The sequence below is a fragment of the Simochromis diagramma genome, unplaced genomic scaffold (genome assembly GCF_900408965.1).
Source record: "Simochromis diagramma unplaced genomic scaffold, fSimDia1.1 OVJJ01000131.1, whole genome shotgun sequence".
Taxonomy (NCBI): Eukaryota; Metazoa; Chordata; class Actinopteri; order Cichliformes; family Cichlidae; genus Simochromis; species Simochromis diagramma.
Window position 1 is genome coordinate 434,931 of NW_024387200.1, and position 17,728 is coordinate 452,658.

Genomic DNA, 17,728 nt, shown 5'->3' on the forward strand with positions numbered 1-17,728 from the left:
TCAGAGACCCTGCAAGGTAGCACAGATAGGGTTGAGTTTGGCTGGCATTTTATTACTGATAAAAACCTATTTTAACATGTGTAAAAGACAAAAACCCAGAAACAGCTGAAGTTAGAACTAAACTTGATTTTGATTTGATATCACCTTTACTTGGCAAAGAAAGAAGAGACACCCCATTGGTAACCTTATTATTTAAAAAGAGAGAATGAAACAAACAGTATGTGTCAAACATGTGTCCCGGGGCAAATTCTCAGCCTGCCAAAGGGTTCTATTCAACCCACCAGATGGCTTTTTCAAAGCCTGAAAACTGCAGTTAAGTAATTAATTGCTCGGATTTTTCAATAAAATGCACTGGTACACATCAGTGGAGATGTATGGAGTGTTAAAGTAGACAATCTGTTTCAGTCAAAGAATTTAAAAACCCTACTGTTTATTAATCAAACCTCTACAAGTGTAGGTTTAGCAATTTTGCATTGTTATCTGTTTAACTTTTTTAAACAAGTGACGCTTTCAGTGGTTTCACGACCTTCATATCAAATCAATTATTCATTTGTATTATGATCCATGTTCTACTGCTTATCAGGACTTGACTGTGACACTTAAGCATTCAGAAACCCCGCCTTGGAAAGCGTCAGGGTTGGACATGTCTGAAGCATCTCACCTCACCACACGTTCTCAACTTTTCTAGGCAACAACCATGAGTGCTGCATGTGCGAATACAAATGCCCTGCACAGCTCATGTTTAACCTGCCAGCTCTCTATTTTAAAGTCTGTGTAAGTTCCGTTTGTGCTGAAAAATGCTGCTAATATTTCAGTGAATTCGCAGCTAGAAAGTGGGTGTCATGTCCTGCCAACTGTGTAAACTCTCCAGACCTGATTCTCCTGAAACTGTCTGTGTGGAAACAGCCTTAATCAGATGTAATTTCAGGTTTGCAAAGTATTTGGAAATGTTAAACTCTATGGCCGTCCTAAATACCATTTTTATGGATCCATCCATCTATTTCAACCATCCATCTATATTTTCTGCCTCTTATTGGCATCCAGATCACAAGCCCAGAGGCTCCGACTCCACCAGCTCTTCTTGAGGGTGGAGGTTAGATCTACATGTAGTTAGATATACCCAAATCTCTACTCGGAGCTCTTTGTCCTCTCTCTAAAGCTGAGATTAGACCACCTTCAGCAGCTGGTATTTGTAAACATCATCTTTCAGTAACTAACCAAAGCTTGATGCCACAGGTGAAGTAAGAACCAATGTTCTACAATAAATGTGGTCAAATTTAAACGGAGTTACACAGTTAGCGAATGTTTATTAACCTGCACAATGTAACGCAAAATTTAAATCTCATGTTATATTGCAGACATTTAAACACTCATGCATGTGTTTCTGTCTACAGACAAAACTCAGTTCTGGCATGCTTGTCACAGAACTTCATGAACTTGTTAAGTCTAAACTGACGCAGGGCTGATGATGCAAGAAGAGTCAAAAATGTGCCTCCACATTACAGTTTCCACTTTCTGAAACTAAATAAAACCAGATAAAATTGCATGTCTGCTGGGCACAGATACAAAGCTGCTCAGAGCCAGCTCATCACAAAATTAACTAGTCAATATCTATAGTCTGCAAAGTAACGTCTGAAACAAATGACACACAAATAGAGCCATTTGGCCACAATCACCAAACGTACATTTGGAAAAAAGGAGTCAGTGCTTGATGGAAAGAATCAACTGCTGACTTTTTAGCACTGGGGTGGAAATATTCTGCTTTGGGTTTGTGTAACAGCTAGTGGCACAGAAACATTACAATGATGGAGGGAAGGATGGATTGCGCTAAATTTCAATTGCATTGATGTCCTGCAGTCAGTCAAGAAAATGAAACTGAAAAGATTACTTCAGCAACAGCAGAAAAAGCCAAAGAAGACATCAAAAGCCACTTTTAGCTACTATAAGAAACATAAGCTGGAGCGTTCAGAATTTCCTCTCAGCCATTTGAGCTGAACATCTGCAGTGAGAACTTAAAGTAATCTGGAGAAAGAGGGTTTAAAAGTGAGAACAGAATAAAAAGACTATTACCTGACTATAAAAAGCATTTGCAAACTGCCATAGAGGGACTGCTGAGTACTAACTTAGTAGGATACCCAAATCTTTGCAATTTTTACAATTGCTGTTTATTTTTCTGCAGAGGAAACGTCCTCCTGGGTGGTCCAACTGTATACATGCATCCTCCTCACATTCGAATAAAATGAATAATTCTTGCTTAAAATGTGTAATTTTTCTCCCATTTTTTTAAGATCTACTTGTTCCAAATTCTATTGGGTGGATCCAAATTTTACTGTGCATGTAGCAAAAACAAATAAAACAAATAATCCTGCTGGTCACTTAACAATCAACAGCGTCAATCCTTAGATTCATTCAATAAACTGCCAAAGCACTCTGAATGTGTACAGATGCCAGGGAGGAGGTGCAGGAGTCCTCTGTTTTCACTGATGTACTTCCAAGTGAAGACTGAAAACTTTTCACATCACATGACATTGTGACAGCCTTCTCACAGTCTTGGAGGTGGGTCCAAGCTGCAGCCTCTGGACCTGACAAATGAAGCCAACGGTCAAGTCGCAAAGACTACATTTCCTCTAATGGCCAATTGAAGCTGCCTCCAAAAGTTATCCAAAGACTACCAGTTTAAATGGCCAGCAAAGTCAGAATTCAGTAACCTCTGGTCATCTGAGGAGCTCAAAAATAAGGAGCTCTAAAATAAAGCAACTGGACTTTAAGTTTCATGAAGACATTTCACTTCTCACCCAAGAGGCTCTCAGGGTATAGTTTCCCACTCCATAACAGCTGGTTTTATACCACATCTGTCTGGATTTCATGTCATTCAGCTGTCTATGACAGCTGAATGACAACCTGTTTAAGAAGCCTGTATTTCAGTTGTGGTTACTGGAAGTTACATTATTAGCTTGCTATATGACAAAAATTAGCAAGTACAGGCGTTGTAAAAAGACTGAAATTGCGGCCAAAACACTGACTGTAGTAATGCTGATGAAGTAATGTCACCGTTTCTTTTATTTACTGTAGCTTTTATCTGTGGGTGAGAACTGGGCCATCCAGCCTCATATCTAACTCACCCTCCCCGATATAAACCTACTTTTGTGTCCGCACTTTCCACAAACCCACCCATCACTTACAGTAACACACCCACTGACTACTTGAATTAATGAAACTACTGCCTTGCACACACCACTGTTGTCCTGTGTTGGTTTAAATGCATTTTGTTTCTCTTTTCGTTGAGCCTCTTGCTTGGATTCCTATTTGTCACAGCTCTGAAAGAGTAACTGGGAGACTCCAAACACTGACTCCGAGATTATGCAATGAGCTGACTGACAGCAGACGGCCCAGTGCACAAAAACACTCAGAGTGATGCACTGGTGCTGCAGAGTGCTGTCTTTTTATGTAACAAACAAGCTTCAGCTGAGTTCCGACACCAGCTCACAGTGTTGCAGGTTACCTTTTTGGACTTGACGGTTTGGATTTCAGCTGTTTAAACCAACCTTGGGGACAGGCTAAAAGATGTTCTCTATGTATTCAGTAGTTTAACAGTGCTATAGCTAAATATCCAACTATGTGAAAACATGCTAGGTCAACCAGAGACACACCTGCTAAAAAGAATCCTAATATCTCAGGATAATATCTCGTTAAATAGAAATTATTAAACCAAGCATGATAAAAAAAAAGGTGTTTAAATGAAGTGTTTCTTCAGGGAGCTACTCTGTGGTTCACCTGAGTCTATTTAGAATATTTCATTTAAATTCTGCTGAAGTGTATGAAAACAGTCTACTATGTCACTGTGTTTCATTTCACACTGAAATGAAACAAAAGAAACGGTGTCCTTGTGAGTCCTGACAGGATGCTGAAGCTGTTTTCCCTTCCTTGTTGCCCTGAGCTCGGCTGTGCTCTGCCTCTCTCCTGTTTGGCACAATCCATTTTTTTTTTTTTTACCTTTTTTGTGAAGGCTCAATCTTTCCCACTGTGAGTGAGAACCACTAAGGGACTCGCGCTTCTGTAATGGCAGCTCTTCAGTCCCAGCTCGCCTATCATTCATTTTTAATTTCCTTCCCATCTGTGGGCCGAGAACAAACAATGAAACCGCTGATGGCAAACGCCGGCGGCTCTTGAGCACGTTTCCCATCAAATTTGGTCACCTGAAATGAGATTTTATTTTTTTATTTTTTCCACAGCTGGTTACACGAGATGAAATATCTGTTTGGTGACACATATTGGTTCACTTGTACAGCCAGAGTTGTTTAAAATATATCTATTCTGTTTAAAAGAAGGCTGACTCTTTTCTTATCAGAGTTGCAGGAATGCAGGATGATACAAAAGGACACCAAAGACGGAAATATCTTTTTTCGTCAATCCAAGCCAAACATTCTCAGTGGAAATCATCTCTCTTTGGCTATTTCCACAACACTTGACCCAGATCCATATCATCCCTTCTCCTTTTTTCTCCCCGTTTGCCTCTCAGCTTTCAGACCTCTTGCTGTATCATCCTCCAGTTTTCCCCAGACTGTCTTTTAGTTTAAGCTCAGGTTTACCTTCACATCCCTCCCCTCTTCCTTCCTTTTCAGCCTTCTGTAGTCATAAAAAGGTCAGATAAAAACAGGTGAGGCATCCTGCCGAAACAGGAGGCACAGATGAAGGTGGGTGGAGGGAGGGGGTGGAAGGGGAATGGAGGAGGAGTCAATACCTTCTTCCGTGGCGCTCTGCTCGTCCCTCATGGCTAAGGAGGAGAGGGTGATCTTCAGCGTGAGATGGGGGTCTTTGGTGGTGCAGACCTGGATGGCCGCCTCGGGCACGCACGACCGCACCTCGTATTTGTCGTCGGTCATTGTCTGCAAAGCAAAACTGCATGATTAATTAAAAATCGAATCACAGTTGTAGCACTGAGTCCTGCTGTTTGTAACAAGGCATCACTGCTCTACCTATTTGGAGACTGTTTTACCTCAAGCTCAGGGAACTAATGGTCAGATTTTATCGTTAATTAAGAAAATAAGATGTAAAATATGAACGGACATACTTATTTTTTACAGAGCTATTCGTATGTTCTCTTGTTTTATGAGAAGTCTCAGCCATGTGAAGAAACTCAAAGCAGCAGCCACATGCTGGGTGTTAAAAAGCACTGAATTTGATGAAGTTGCTCATACATTTATGTTATTCCTAACCTGTTGAATGCAACAGCTCATTACCATTTTTGGAAAATCTCCGGTTGGGTTGGTGTTTTTTTCCCCCAGTCCTTCATGTCACACAGCTGTCTCAAGATCCCAGAGTTTTTCCTCCCAGGAGCTTTCGGCTTTCTGTTTTTCAGCTTGTAGTCTGAGCTCAATTACTGCTTGAGTAGGCTTTGGTCATGTGCAGTTAAAAAGTATCAGTGGACAGGAAAAGAGGTGATGCTCTATACTTTTGCTTTAATTCGATTTTGAAATCATCAGCTTTCTTTTTTCATTGGCTTCCTAAACGAATCTCCGGCATGTTTTGTGATTTTTTTTTAAAGTAATTTCCTCTATTATGTTACACTTCCTGGTCTATTTACACTGTCAGTTTGTGATTATCTTCTCCGCCCTTGTTAGTACCAGCTCTGTATAATTTGCCTACCTGTGTTCAATCAGTCACCTCAGTATATATAACTCACGGCTTTCACCTTCCACTCGCCAGATGGTCTTGTTTTTTGGCTCAGGCTTTCTAGCTGGTTTCTGTTGTTCCTCTTGTTTTTCATTTTCCCTCGTGTATGACCTTTTGTTCCATTTCATGGAATATTTGTCTTGCTGTTTGTTTTCCTGTGTATGACCCCTGCCTCTTTTACATTAAAGATTTAGAGTTTGACTTTTTCCCTACTCCTAGTTGGACGTGACAAGACAGTGGCTGTATTTTTATTCTAATGGAATCCATTATTTACAAAGTGAGCATCACATTTTATTCAGAAGCAAATGTTTGAGACAATAGACATTTTGAATAAACAGTCTATTTCCTGGTAGGAATTTGAACATTTTCATGAAATGTTGGGTTTACAGTGATTACAAGCAAGAAAAATATGTATGAATTATGAGCGAATTAAAAAAATTACTGTGTTAAAAAGAGAAACTCAGAGCGCCCCATCGGTGGGTGTCACATGACCTCTGTCGTATTGGTGGGATTAGTGTTTTTGTTAAGGCCCCAGGTCACTCCACTCCTCCCTGCTTGTGTAATTTAACAGTTTTTTATTCTGATTAGTCTGTGCAGACCTGTTCATTTTCCATGTCTTCCTCAGCTCCTGACTCCTGTGTCCTGCCTTTGATTGGTCCAGCGAGCGGTCTGCCCCATTCCTCTTTGTTGTTTGGTACTTGATTAAAATTACTTAATTCCTTTACAAACATAGCAGGCATCAATAGAAAAGTTTGCGTGCTGTGGGTTTTCTCCCAGCGAGGTTTCAGTTTCAGTAAGCTGCTCATGTTTCTCTCTGTTTGAGGCAGAAAGCTGGGTGAGGTACTAACTGTTACTAATTTTTCTACAAACACCAAGCTGTTAGATATCAGTCAGTCAGGTCAGTGACCTAAGGATTTTTTTTTTTTCCTCTGGTAGCTTTTACGCTTTTATTACAAGTCTCTGTGTCTTTGTGTTGTGTTGCAGCCAATCACATTGCACTCCCGCGTCTTTCCTTTATTGTGCGTGTTTGCTTTTATCTGTGGACTGTGAAACCTGCTCGGACTAGCTCACGAAACCTTCTGCCATCTGGTTAACGAATATTGCTCTCCCTTCACGTAGCAAAGTGGGGTTGTAACAGCTGTGAACATATATATATCAGGAATTTACCTGTACATGAGTCATTATATTAAAACTAAATAATCCTGCTGACCTTATTATTGAACAGCCTCTGCCCATTTGCAACCATTCCTTTATTTAAATAACAGATTATCTTTTTATAATTTATGGAAATGCATGTGAAAGATGACCTTTAGGCACTGAAAGAATAATGGCAAAACACATCTCAACAATGAAACACTAAGCAGGCCCATCAAGGCGGCAAAAGGCACAAACAGTTGTGTTTACATGCAGCTTTTCATCTCGAGTTTACACGCCTGTTATTGCCAGCCGGTTCCCAGCATGCCTCTTTTCTTTTATTCCACCCTTAAGATTGCTGTTACCTTCAGTGGCATGTTTTCAAGTGCTTTCTCTCTATCGCGTCTCTCTGAGAAATGACCCCATCAATCACCCCACTGCATGCCAATCTCTCCCAGTTTGGCCCAGGAAATGAGAGCTTCAAATGGTTTCCTCCCTTGATGATAAAGCACGCACGGCAGCTTTGGCAGGTAATTAACTGAGATGAGGGGAAGAGGAAGAAATTTAGGCTCTGTGGATGACACTGCTGCTTTGTTAGCGACTGCAGTTGCTTGGGGAAACACTGCGTAGGGAGGCGCTCTTCTGATGAAATTATTTGTACGACTCAGGAGCACAGAGCTCAGAGCTGGGATGCTTAAACTCGCTGAGCTCTCAGAGTGTCGGGATGCATCATATTTAAGTGAAATGAGCAAAAGCAGGGAAAGTCCCAGTGGTCAGAGGTGCAGGGGTGAGTTTACACTATAGAGTCTGGGCTTTGGATGTCTAAAGGAAACAGAATGGCAGACATAAATCAAGTACGATCTCAGCAGCAGCAGTCACTTCCTTATATCATATCCACTTCAAATCATCTCCTCTGTACCCTCTCCTCTCCCACGGACTAAAAATAATCCTTTCATCTGGTTTAAGAAAAAAGAAACACCGTCACCCAGACAGATGTCTATAAAAGTCTGTGCTCCATTCAGACTGCAGCGCTCCTCCGTTGGTTTGTGCTTAAATTTATCTTTAAATGTGCTGCTAAAGCTCTGCAGGAGTCTTAATTAGAGGTCTAAACAATGATTAAACGATTATTTGTTTTTTGCATGGATTGGAATATCAATAACAGAACCCATTTTAAATATTACAATTAATTAACCTAAGAACATGAAAATGATCTAATAAATTTAGGCTTTTATAAACAAGCCAAACGCAAGTGTGGTACAAAACCATGTAATCCTTCCTAGAACACAGTTTTGAAAGCCTATCTTTGTTACACATCACAGTGAAGATTATTTGGATTCTGGATTGAACGGAGTCTGAAACCTTGACTTTTATTTCTGCTTTTCTCCATTTACTGTCCACGGTTCATTAGAGTGCCTGCATCATATTAAAAATCCAAATGAATATATTTTAAAACATAATTTTTTTTAATCAAGGCCTCAGTCACACCTGCGAAGAGACCAGTCACCACTGCATGTCAACCATTAGTCACTAGTGTACAGTGGAAAAATGTCTATCCTCTAACTGTGGCGAGTGGTCGTAAAGAAAGTGAGTCACAAAAACCTGCTTGCTAACATTTGATATTCATTGCAGCTGATGCATTTTATACACTATACATTACTGTCCCATTGAGCCACATGAGAGCTCCTCTACTGTTCTTATCATCATCATCATCATCATCATCATCATTATGAGCACGTCTGTTCTTCAATGTCACCAAACAACCTCTGTGGGTGTTGTTCCACTGAAGCTTGGATCATAAACATTTTTTAAAGCCTCCCTCAGCTGCGTGGCTCATTTTAAATGCGGAGTGCTGAACACCACAGTGGTGGAGGTGTGGCTGAGCGTACCTGGATCTGAAGGGGGAGGTTGGCGCTGATGGTGTAGAGCAGCAGTTTGGTGGGTTTCTCTCTGCACATTAGAACCAATTCCAGGTCCATGTCCCCTTTGATGAGGAGCCCTTTGGCTACCAGGCCGACACGCGTCACCCCACACAGCACCGATGCAGCATCCAGCCTGAGGGCAGATGGAAGGCAGCCAGCGTCAGATTATCCCACAGCCATGCAGAGAGTTTAGAGGTGATAACACACACACTGAAGCCAGAGAACGAGCCCTGGGCTGCTCAACAGGGTCTGATATTCCAAATGGATTAGCAACATTGAACAATGCTGAACAAGAATCTAGTGAACGATCTCTGCTGTCTGCAAAGGTAACGATCCTTTTTCTTTTCTTTTTTTTCTTTTTTTTTAAACAAATCTGAGCTAAAACAAATATTTCTCATGTATTTTTCCTCACTGGTTAGTTTTTTCACTAGTTTTTTAGGCCAATAAATATTTAAAAATTGTTTAACTTAAAAACAGAAAACATTCAAAAGAACTTTTGTTAATGGTTCCTTAAATATGAAAAATAAGAAATAATAGTAGGAAATTATACGTTTGATTAGTTTCAAGGCTAATAAAAATACATTTTTAAAAAATGCTTTATGTGTAGTATATGTGGTATGAAGTATGCAATCAGAGTTTTGCAGCTCTTTCCATAAAAAAATAAAAATGAAAGCATACCCATACCCAATTTAAATTTGACCCATTTTATTATTGTTGGGTGCTTGGGTTTTTTGTAATATGCAGGTCATTCCCACTTTTACTATATTTTTTAATGCCTGTGAAGCACACGGAAGCCAAACATTCCCATAGACTTCAGTACAACCAGAAGTATTTTTATAACCAGATGAGTCACCCCCTGCTGACCATTAAAGAGAATGCAGGCTTGGTGTATTTATATATTCAATCTGTGTATGTGCGTGTCACTTGCAGAAGTCCTGCAGATCGTGAATGACATGCTGAGCAAAGGGGCAGGTACCACGTGTACTTCACAAAGCTCCTTCAGGATCCCCTCCTCCCAAAGAAAAACAGTTCATGTGTGTACTAACATGTGTCTGTACTGACCTGCACCATCACATGAAAAACCAAAGATTTTCTTTAACCGTCCTGGTTCCATTTTATTTGTATAAAACCAGCTCTGCACTAAATCTTCATATAGGTGTTTTGCTAATATAGAAGCTCTGTGTGGATGTTTAGGCTACAAGCCAAATGCAGTGAATTTATGACCGCTGTGCGTGTTTAATTGCCCAGTCATCACACCTCACTACCCGATGAAGATATACGACACAGTTTTATAACGGGAGCGAGCTGTGCACAGGAAACAGCTGAAGGTAAAAACATTCTTTAAAAACTAGAACAAGACAAATTTATGTCATGTTACGCTCTGAAAACTCGTTCTTATAAAACTGAGCTGAAGTAAAATACTGCACGAACATAAAAGTCATGGTCACGGTACAAACATTAAAGAGCACTCGCCGTGGGACGTACTTTTTCTCAGCAGCATCTTCCTCCACCGTGTCATCCCCGGCCTCGTTATTGGTGGATGTCTTCCCTGAGGATTTGCTGAGGTCATCCATCCAATCAGAGACTTTCTTGAGGGCTCCCTCCACGGTAGACACCAGCGTCTGGACAGCCTCCAGCTCCTCAGGGGCTGGATAGATGCTGGCGTGCTTGGCCATGACGTGGCGGTCGTCGTTTGCAAACGACCGAAACGACCTCTGGAGAGAAAGAGAGAGAGAGAATTTTTTACTGTCTTTCCAGCTGGTGCTTACATCAGGCATGAATCACGCAGAGAGAGCAGGTGGAGGGTCATAGTGAGATTCAAAGACATGGAGACAGGAAATATGTTCACTGATGGACTTAAATGGACTCAAACCCGTGGCCTTTACAACTTGTGACCTTTGAGATGGTCTAGTTGATCTAACGTTATTAATCAGCATAAATATCACACCAGTGAGCACATAATGACCCAACGACTGAAAAGAGGCTGTAATGTTTCTTCTTTTTTCAGTAGAAAATGTTTTAAAATGAAAAACAAGACTTGAAGATACAGTTTAAAACATTCTCAGTTATAAATAACAGAAAGAGTTTCCTATTAAAATAAAACCACAGAGCAGAAAAAAAAATATTTTGCTGATTTTCTGTCGACTGTGAGAGCATGTTTGACTCCATTTCCCTGACTGTGAATCCACATTTTTTTGTATTCACCAAACATCACGGATGAAATTAGCCCCTAGCCAACAGAGAGACACTGATTTCCACAGGCAGTGTTGGAGAGTGATGAATTTTATCAAACTGGTCTTGAGGTAGCTGAAAGCTACTGAGAGCCAAAACAGTGCACTGGGCAGTGAGCAGGCTAGTTGGGAAACTTAGTCGGTCGTTGTTATCTCACAAGAAAGATTAAACAAAGATTCTAAAAACTGCTACAATAATTTGCAGAATAATATTTGATTGCAATAAATATGGCTGTCAGCTGACAGAGTGTGGAGTGCAGATTATAAGTCGTTGCCTCAAGTGCAGGAGTTTGAGTATCACAGCTTCTTCTGGAGGATGAGTATAGAAAGGGAACGACAGACGCATTAACGTTGATGTGAAAAGAGCCAGGCTCAAAGCAAAGCTGTCAATTTACTGGTTGATCTTTGTTCTGACCCTCCTCTATGGTCATGAGCTGTGGTTAGTGACTGAAAGAAGGCTACAATCGACAGAAAAGAGCTTCCTTACTGGGGCCAGCTTAAGAGATGAGGTGAGAAGTTAATTCATTCAGCAGGGGTTTAAAGTAGAGGCCCTACTCCTCCACATAGAAAGAGGCCAGTTGAAGTGGTTAGGGTGCCTGCTTAAGCATATGATGCCTCTTGGATCCCTCCTAGATCAGGCATTTCAAGCATGTCCTACTGGGAACTCGTGAACCTGTGCAGACCCAGGACATGCCGGAGAGATAAAGTCTCTCGTCTGGCGTAGAAACACCTCAGTGTCTTCCTACATGTGCTTCACTCCTTAGCAGCCTGTGGTAAGCTTGCTTCTGTTCACAATCATTTATTTATTTTGACTAAACTTCAAAGAAACTGACTTCATTAAGATGACAACTTTCTTCCTTTCCAAAGTTAAGTCTAATATTGTTCAATCTGTGACTGATCGATTTTAGGTAATCGCGATCAAAACGTGATTTTTGGCAGGATGGTTAGAGAGAAAGAATTATATGTGTGCAACATTCACTCAAACTCAAGTCATTTAGAATAAGAATAAGAAGAACAGTGAGGTGTACAATATTTAAGGACAATTATTGCAACAACAACTTCTTATTGCATGGAGGGAAAAGCAAAACGTGACCGTAAACAAAGGAAAAACAATTTAAAAAAATAGATTAAGGGGAAAAAAGTCACTATTTAGATATTAATTAATACTAAACACCTCTCCCGCTAATGCACAACTTCCCCGCAGCACCTGCAGACAGGTAAGCACCGTGCCTTTTATGAGAAATTTTGTGAGGTCAGAAAAGCTCCCATTTTAACAGCACTCAGGTACTGAACAGTGTTTATAAATGGTAACATGGTCGGTGCACTTTACTGTTAGCATCACCGGCCTCAGCCGGTCCCAAGCTTGGATAAACAGGAAGATTGTGTCAAGAAGGGCCATCCAGCATAAAACCTGTGCTAAATCAAAAATGCTATCTGTTAACTTATCATTAAGGTAGCAGCTAGCAGCTATGGCTAATAATAAAATAATATTTATGTGAGAGTTGGCATCAAACATTATCATTCCCACCTGTCTGTAACATTAATAGAACAGAATAATACAAGTGTTTGTGTCTAGAAACTGTAACACTACTCTTAAAAGCTCAGACTGAGGCTGTGACAAGTCTAGCAGCAGCTGGACAAAAACAGTGTAGTCGACCTTACCAGCTCTGGTCAGCAATGAAAATATGGAGCCAAGTCACCAGAAACACAGCACCAAGTCAAAAAGCCTAAAATTTTTTTTTTTTTTTTTTTAACTACCTATGAGAATCTGTCATATACATACATCTTAAAATTATGTTAATGTCTATATTTCTTTGCAGTACATTCGACAGATTAAAATTAGTGCCATCATTTATGTTAATGCCTCTTTATTTTTGTTTTATAATTTTTTCCCTGTCATATCAAAAAATGTATCAAGTATTGAATATATTCCTGTGTATCTTCTAGTATTGGGTAATTAGCATCGTGACAACCCCAGTTAACATGTCGAAGCTCTACAAAAGCAACACGTTAACGTGGTCACAGGCAGGATTTATGATGCTAAAAGCCTGTAGCTGACTGCATGCAGACCCTAACCAAGAAGCCAAAGCTTAATTGACGACAGCAGAGGTGAACCGTCCTGTAGGACTCTACATTTCTATATATAACCAACACAACATCTGTTTGGTTATATCTGATTTTTTACTGACTTGGCTGTCAGCTTTTATTTAAACAGACTACTAAAACCCTCCTTTTACGCTTATGTGGATAGAGATTTAAACAGATACATGGAGATATGAAAAGTTTAGTGTTATATATTACTGCAAAAATGTAACAAATTACTTTCTTTACAGGGAAAACTAAGGAGTAATAACTACTGAATAACAGGAATCTTTTACAGGCTTCTACAGGCTCTGTCACGACAGTTGAGTTAGTGGAGCAACAATCTGCTCACCAACAACAACCCTGGAAATTGAGGTTCTCTTAACTCACTCCTCTGCCAGTGATGAGTGAAATTATTCAGTGCTGATGATCTGGATCATCACCAGGCTGTCAACAGAGTAATGATTCAAACTAAGAATGTGTTCTGTGCGTTCATTATTCTTTGTGTTCATTGTCCATTGCTTTTAAAGCCATAAATAGAGCATTTAATAAGCAAACTAACTGCTGATGTGGTTTACAGTAGATAAAATGCAGGACAGGTCCACCCACACAGTTTTATTTACTCATTTACAACCTGCTTCCCAAACAAGTAAAACAAAATGATCAGGACTATATAACACAACATGATGGTCACCTCAGACACAGCAGCCCCAACCATTTGCTGTTCAATCCTTTTGTTTACATGGGGCAGCCAATGAGAGCAATGTTGAGGGGGGCGGGGCTAAAACACAAATTTCTTCCAGACCAAAGCTGAACTGAGTCTCTCTCTCTCTCTCTCTCTGGTCACTAAAGTACCAAATTTGATCAATGATTATAACATATTTCACATATGCAGATATTCAGCAGCCAAGTTTTAAAGGTCATCAATGCCAAAATACCAGAAAACTGGTTTAATGGTTGAAATTTGGATTATCATTATCATCATCATCGTTACTCATCAAACACCATCATCAAAGCACTGCCAACTCCTTTTAATTACAGAGAAAGCAGGCTGAAGCTGAAGCCGCTGCTGGAGGAAGCAGACTAAATCCAAAGCCAAATCGATTTCTTTGAACTTGAAAACACCGTTTATACTTCGATTCCCCGTGCTCCTCCTGTTGCTGCTGCAAATGCTTGTTTCTGGTGTCAGAAAGATTCCTCACAGTAAGCACGATGACAGCATTACACCTGAAGCAACCTGCGCTGCTGCCAATCTGTGCGTGGCCTAGATTCAGCTGCTGTTACTTAACATTAACATTTATGGCATGTGCTTAGGGATGGAGCCCATCTCTCTGAGGGGTAGATGAAAAAGGGCTGATGTGCAAAGCGCATCAGCGCTCGCTTTTACAAGCCAAAGTACGCCGGTCGAACATCACGGCAGGCTTTCAGTCCAAGGTCAAACTGCTACCTCTCTCAATCATCCCTTCCTCTTCTACTCCAGTCCTCCCCTCTCTCCTCCTGTTCTCCCTGCCTGCAGCGTGTAAGCACCCCTCATTACGGTGAGTTATTTATGACGGTGCTTTAATAATTCATGGCCACGAATCTCGAGGGCTTGTGCTGGAGTTGCGGGGGTCATTCATCACGACCTAGCTAATCTCTCGCTGAACTGCCACGGGGCATTCGTGGCTGTGTAGCGGCAAGTGTGGGCAGCGTCGACAACCATAACACACAAACATTAACAAGATCTACATGAAAGATTAAGAGTTTCATGGCATCGGCGCCGATTTGGATCACAGCCTGGCTTCATATCGGGCTGCTTCCTTTTGTTTGTGGCCTACGAGTCAGCTGGGAGTTCAACCTCGCGCTGCAATTAGAAGATAATCAAATCTACTGCTTTAATTAATTGCATTGCAAGGTTTTTCGGAGGATGTCTTGTACTTAAATCTAACATACAAATCAGTAGTAATTCCTTTAACATTTTGTTTTCACTGTGGAATCACTCAGGAGGATGATACCTGACACAAACAGGTTTTCACAGAGTAAAATCAGCCGGGTTTACTGTGAAGCCAGCAGACATATACAGATATGGATCCAGAAGTCTTTCTTCATTGATAAAAAGATGTACATAAACAGTCTCTCAGGACATCTTAGCTGTATGCTTAAACCAAGCGGCAAGCCACTACAGTAGTTCACTTACGTTTGGCTTCGAAAGTGAGTTAAACCTGAACTTTGTGGCATCACAGTCAGATCCACTCGCTCATCACATCCAGTTTTAAAATGCCAAGGTCAATGGGACTTCTGTATACTTCAGAAACCAATGAGTGACTTAACCAGATGTTGAATTTAATAAGAACAAAAATTCCTTACATCCAGCCTTTAAGAACTCACTCTATAGCCATGTCAATTATTTAATTTAGTGGCCAAAGGCAAAGAGCAGTATATTCATTTTTTCAATTTTGAATATAGATTTAGTTTAAAATTGAATATAGAGGCTCACTTACGGGAAAAAAAAGACACATGATGGAAACTTTTAGTGATTCTGCTCAAGTCTACAAATACTTATTTTGGTCCACCCAGCTGGTTCGGGTCTGCAGATATCTCCTCTCTAAAATATGCGAGAAATTCCTACTATGAATCAGACCTCAGGTTAGGGCCGTGCGATATGACCAAAATCTCATATCCCGATATAAGACATCTATCGTCCCTGATATAAATCACCAAAATTTAACATTTTCTGTAAATTTTGTGACTCTCGGGCAGCTCGACTTGCGGGAAGTGTTTCCAGCTGCGCGTCATGTAGCTGGAGTCGAGTGTTTTAACCGATGCATGAAGCTATACATTTTTAGACATAAGTTGTAACGGCCGCCGTTTTCTTTGTGAGTATTTATTACACGGTGTGCTGCGGGGAAAAGCCTGTTCTAACGTTTGAGTCTAAGGTTTATTTTTTAGCACCTGGCGGCTCTTTTTTGTTTCTCATCTGTAAACACTCTGCATACTAGTTCATGGGATTCAGTTTATTTTGAAAAGTCTCAACAGGATCTTGAGCTTTATTGTGAAAGGTTTATGTGGAAAATAAACAAGTGGATACGTGATGGTTTTACCGTCGTTGTTGCTAACGACAACACATAAAAACAGGCGGTAGCCACTACAATGACCACCAAAACGATCAAAAAAAATATTGCCGTAAACAGTTTATTTTGCGACATCACGAAACAAACGATAGCGTAAAATGAAACGATAGATGTTTTTACGTCGTCATCCGATATAGATCGTTATACCTACCTCAGCTGTCCGCACACCTCATTCATGACAGTCTGCAAATGTGCTCTAAATACAGAAAGCAAGTAATTAAACCACCTGTGGAATCTTTGACCACAACAAAGTAAAATATACATTTGTATTTGTTTTTAAAATCTGTATAGTAAAGACACTTTTTTAACAGTTAGCATTCGTGAAATTTAATGTAATATAGCTTTAGGCATTATTGCAGTTATTTTGTTTTTCTCAGCGTACTGCCTGACAAGAGTTCCACTAATTTTAGACCATTTCAGAGCAGGAAAGGAGGCAAGTGTTTTTTAACATGGCAAAATTAAAAATAATGAACAAAAAAACCCCCAACAAAACATAAACAAGCTTCCAATCCTTTTGCCCGGCACATTCAATGTCTACGATTAATTATATTGTCTGACACATAAACAAGCCACTAACCTGCCAGTACTCTCCAAACGACATTATTTCTGGTGAGTGCACAAACAAAAATGCAATAGATAATGTCTTCTGTTTGGTTAAAAACAAAACTTAGGAAGTAGCATGAACACAAAATGTTACAGGCTGACACATACAGGATGATAGTTTCTGCTAATAATAAAAGGTGGGGGTTGTCTGATGGTAAAGACTGTTTTCAGTCCATTCTTAGTGAGTCCTTCAGCACCAGGAATGATTGACTGGCACCATTCAAAACGGTTTTGTTTGGAGCTCAAAAGGACCGGGTGCAAACTGCGACTTTAAGAGAAAGTGATTCAGAGGTTTAAAAGCCTGACAGGTGAGAGTGTAAGACTTGGACTCCATTACTGTGTTTAATGCTTCACTTTTATCAGAAAAGTACTTGAAGACTCTACTCCTTGGATGTTGTTTACCTCAGAGAATCTTTACCATCAGGATGAGTGTGAAAACGTTACTTAACTAAATGACTGTTATCAGTCGTTATCAGACGCAGGTGGCCTCTTCTGCTTAAAGTGTTGTATACTCCAATGCAAATGTGGTTATTTTCTTCTCCTGCTGTGTCTCGAGTCAGAAAGAAAACAACAAAAATCTACATTTGAAGGCTGGAGGCGTGGCGGTGCCTGGATCCATCATTCGATTGCAATTTAACAACATTTCCTTCACAAATTCTGTTTGGTTCATAGACTAGACTTACCAGCTACCTCATTAGGTGTACTTGATAAACTGTTTGTAAAATATCTAATCAACCCAATCATATGGTTGTAAAAATAAGTGAATTTAGGCACATAGACATGGTCAAGGTCAAGGTCGTGTGCTGAATTTCAAAATTAGTATCAGAATGGGGAAGAAAGGCAGTTTAAGTGTCTTTGAACGTGACGTGTTTGTTAGTGTCAGATGACTGCTTTCAACCAAAACAAGCAGAACAGCATCTCTGAAATCTCAACCCAACAGAGCACCTGTGGGATGTGCTGGAACAGGAGATTCGTA

At 40.3% G+C, this 17,728-nt stretch overlaps 1 protein-coding gene across 3 annotated transcripts in view; it reads right to left on the reverse strand.

Moving 5' to 3' along the window:
- The window catches only part of LOC120745451 (spermatid perinuclear RNA-binding protein-like), a 94,787-nt gene that overhangs the window by 38,233 nt on the left and 38,826 nt on the right, over positions 1-17,728 (reverse strand). For all 3 annotated transcript variants that reach the window (XM_040050315.1, XM_040050316.1, XM_040050317.1), the window contains exons 3-5: positions 10,212-10,441; positions 8,694-8,859; positions 4,742-4,886 (exon numbers count right to left, since the gene is read on the reverse strand). In XM_040050315.1, coding sequence (XP_039906249.1) covers positions 4,742-4,886; positions 8,694-8,859; positions 10,212-10,441 — 541 coding nt within the window. The remainder of the gene's footprint in view (positions 1-4,741; positions 4,887-8,693; positions 8,860-10,211; positions 10,442-17,728) is intronic.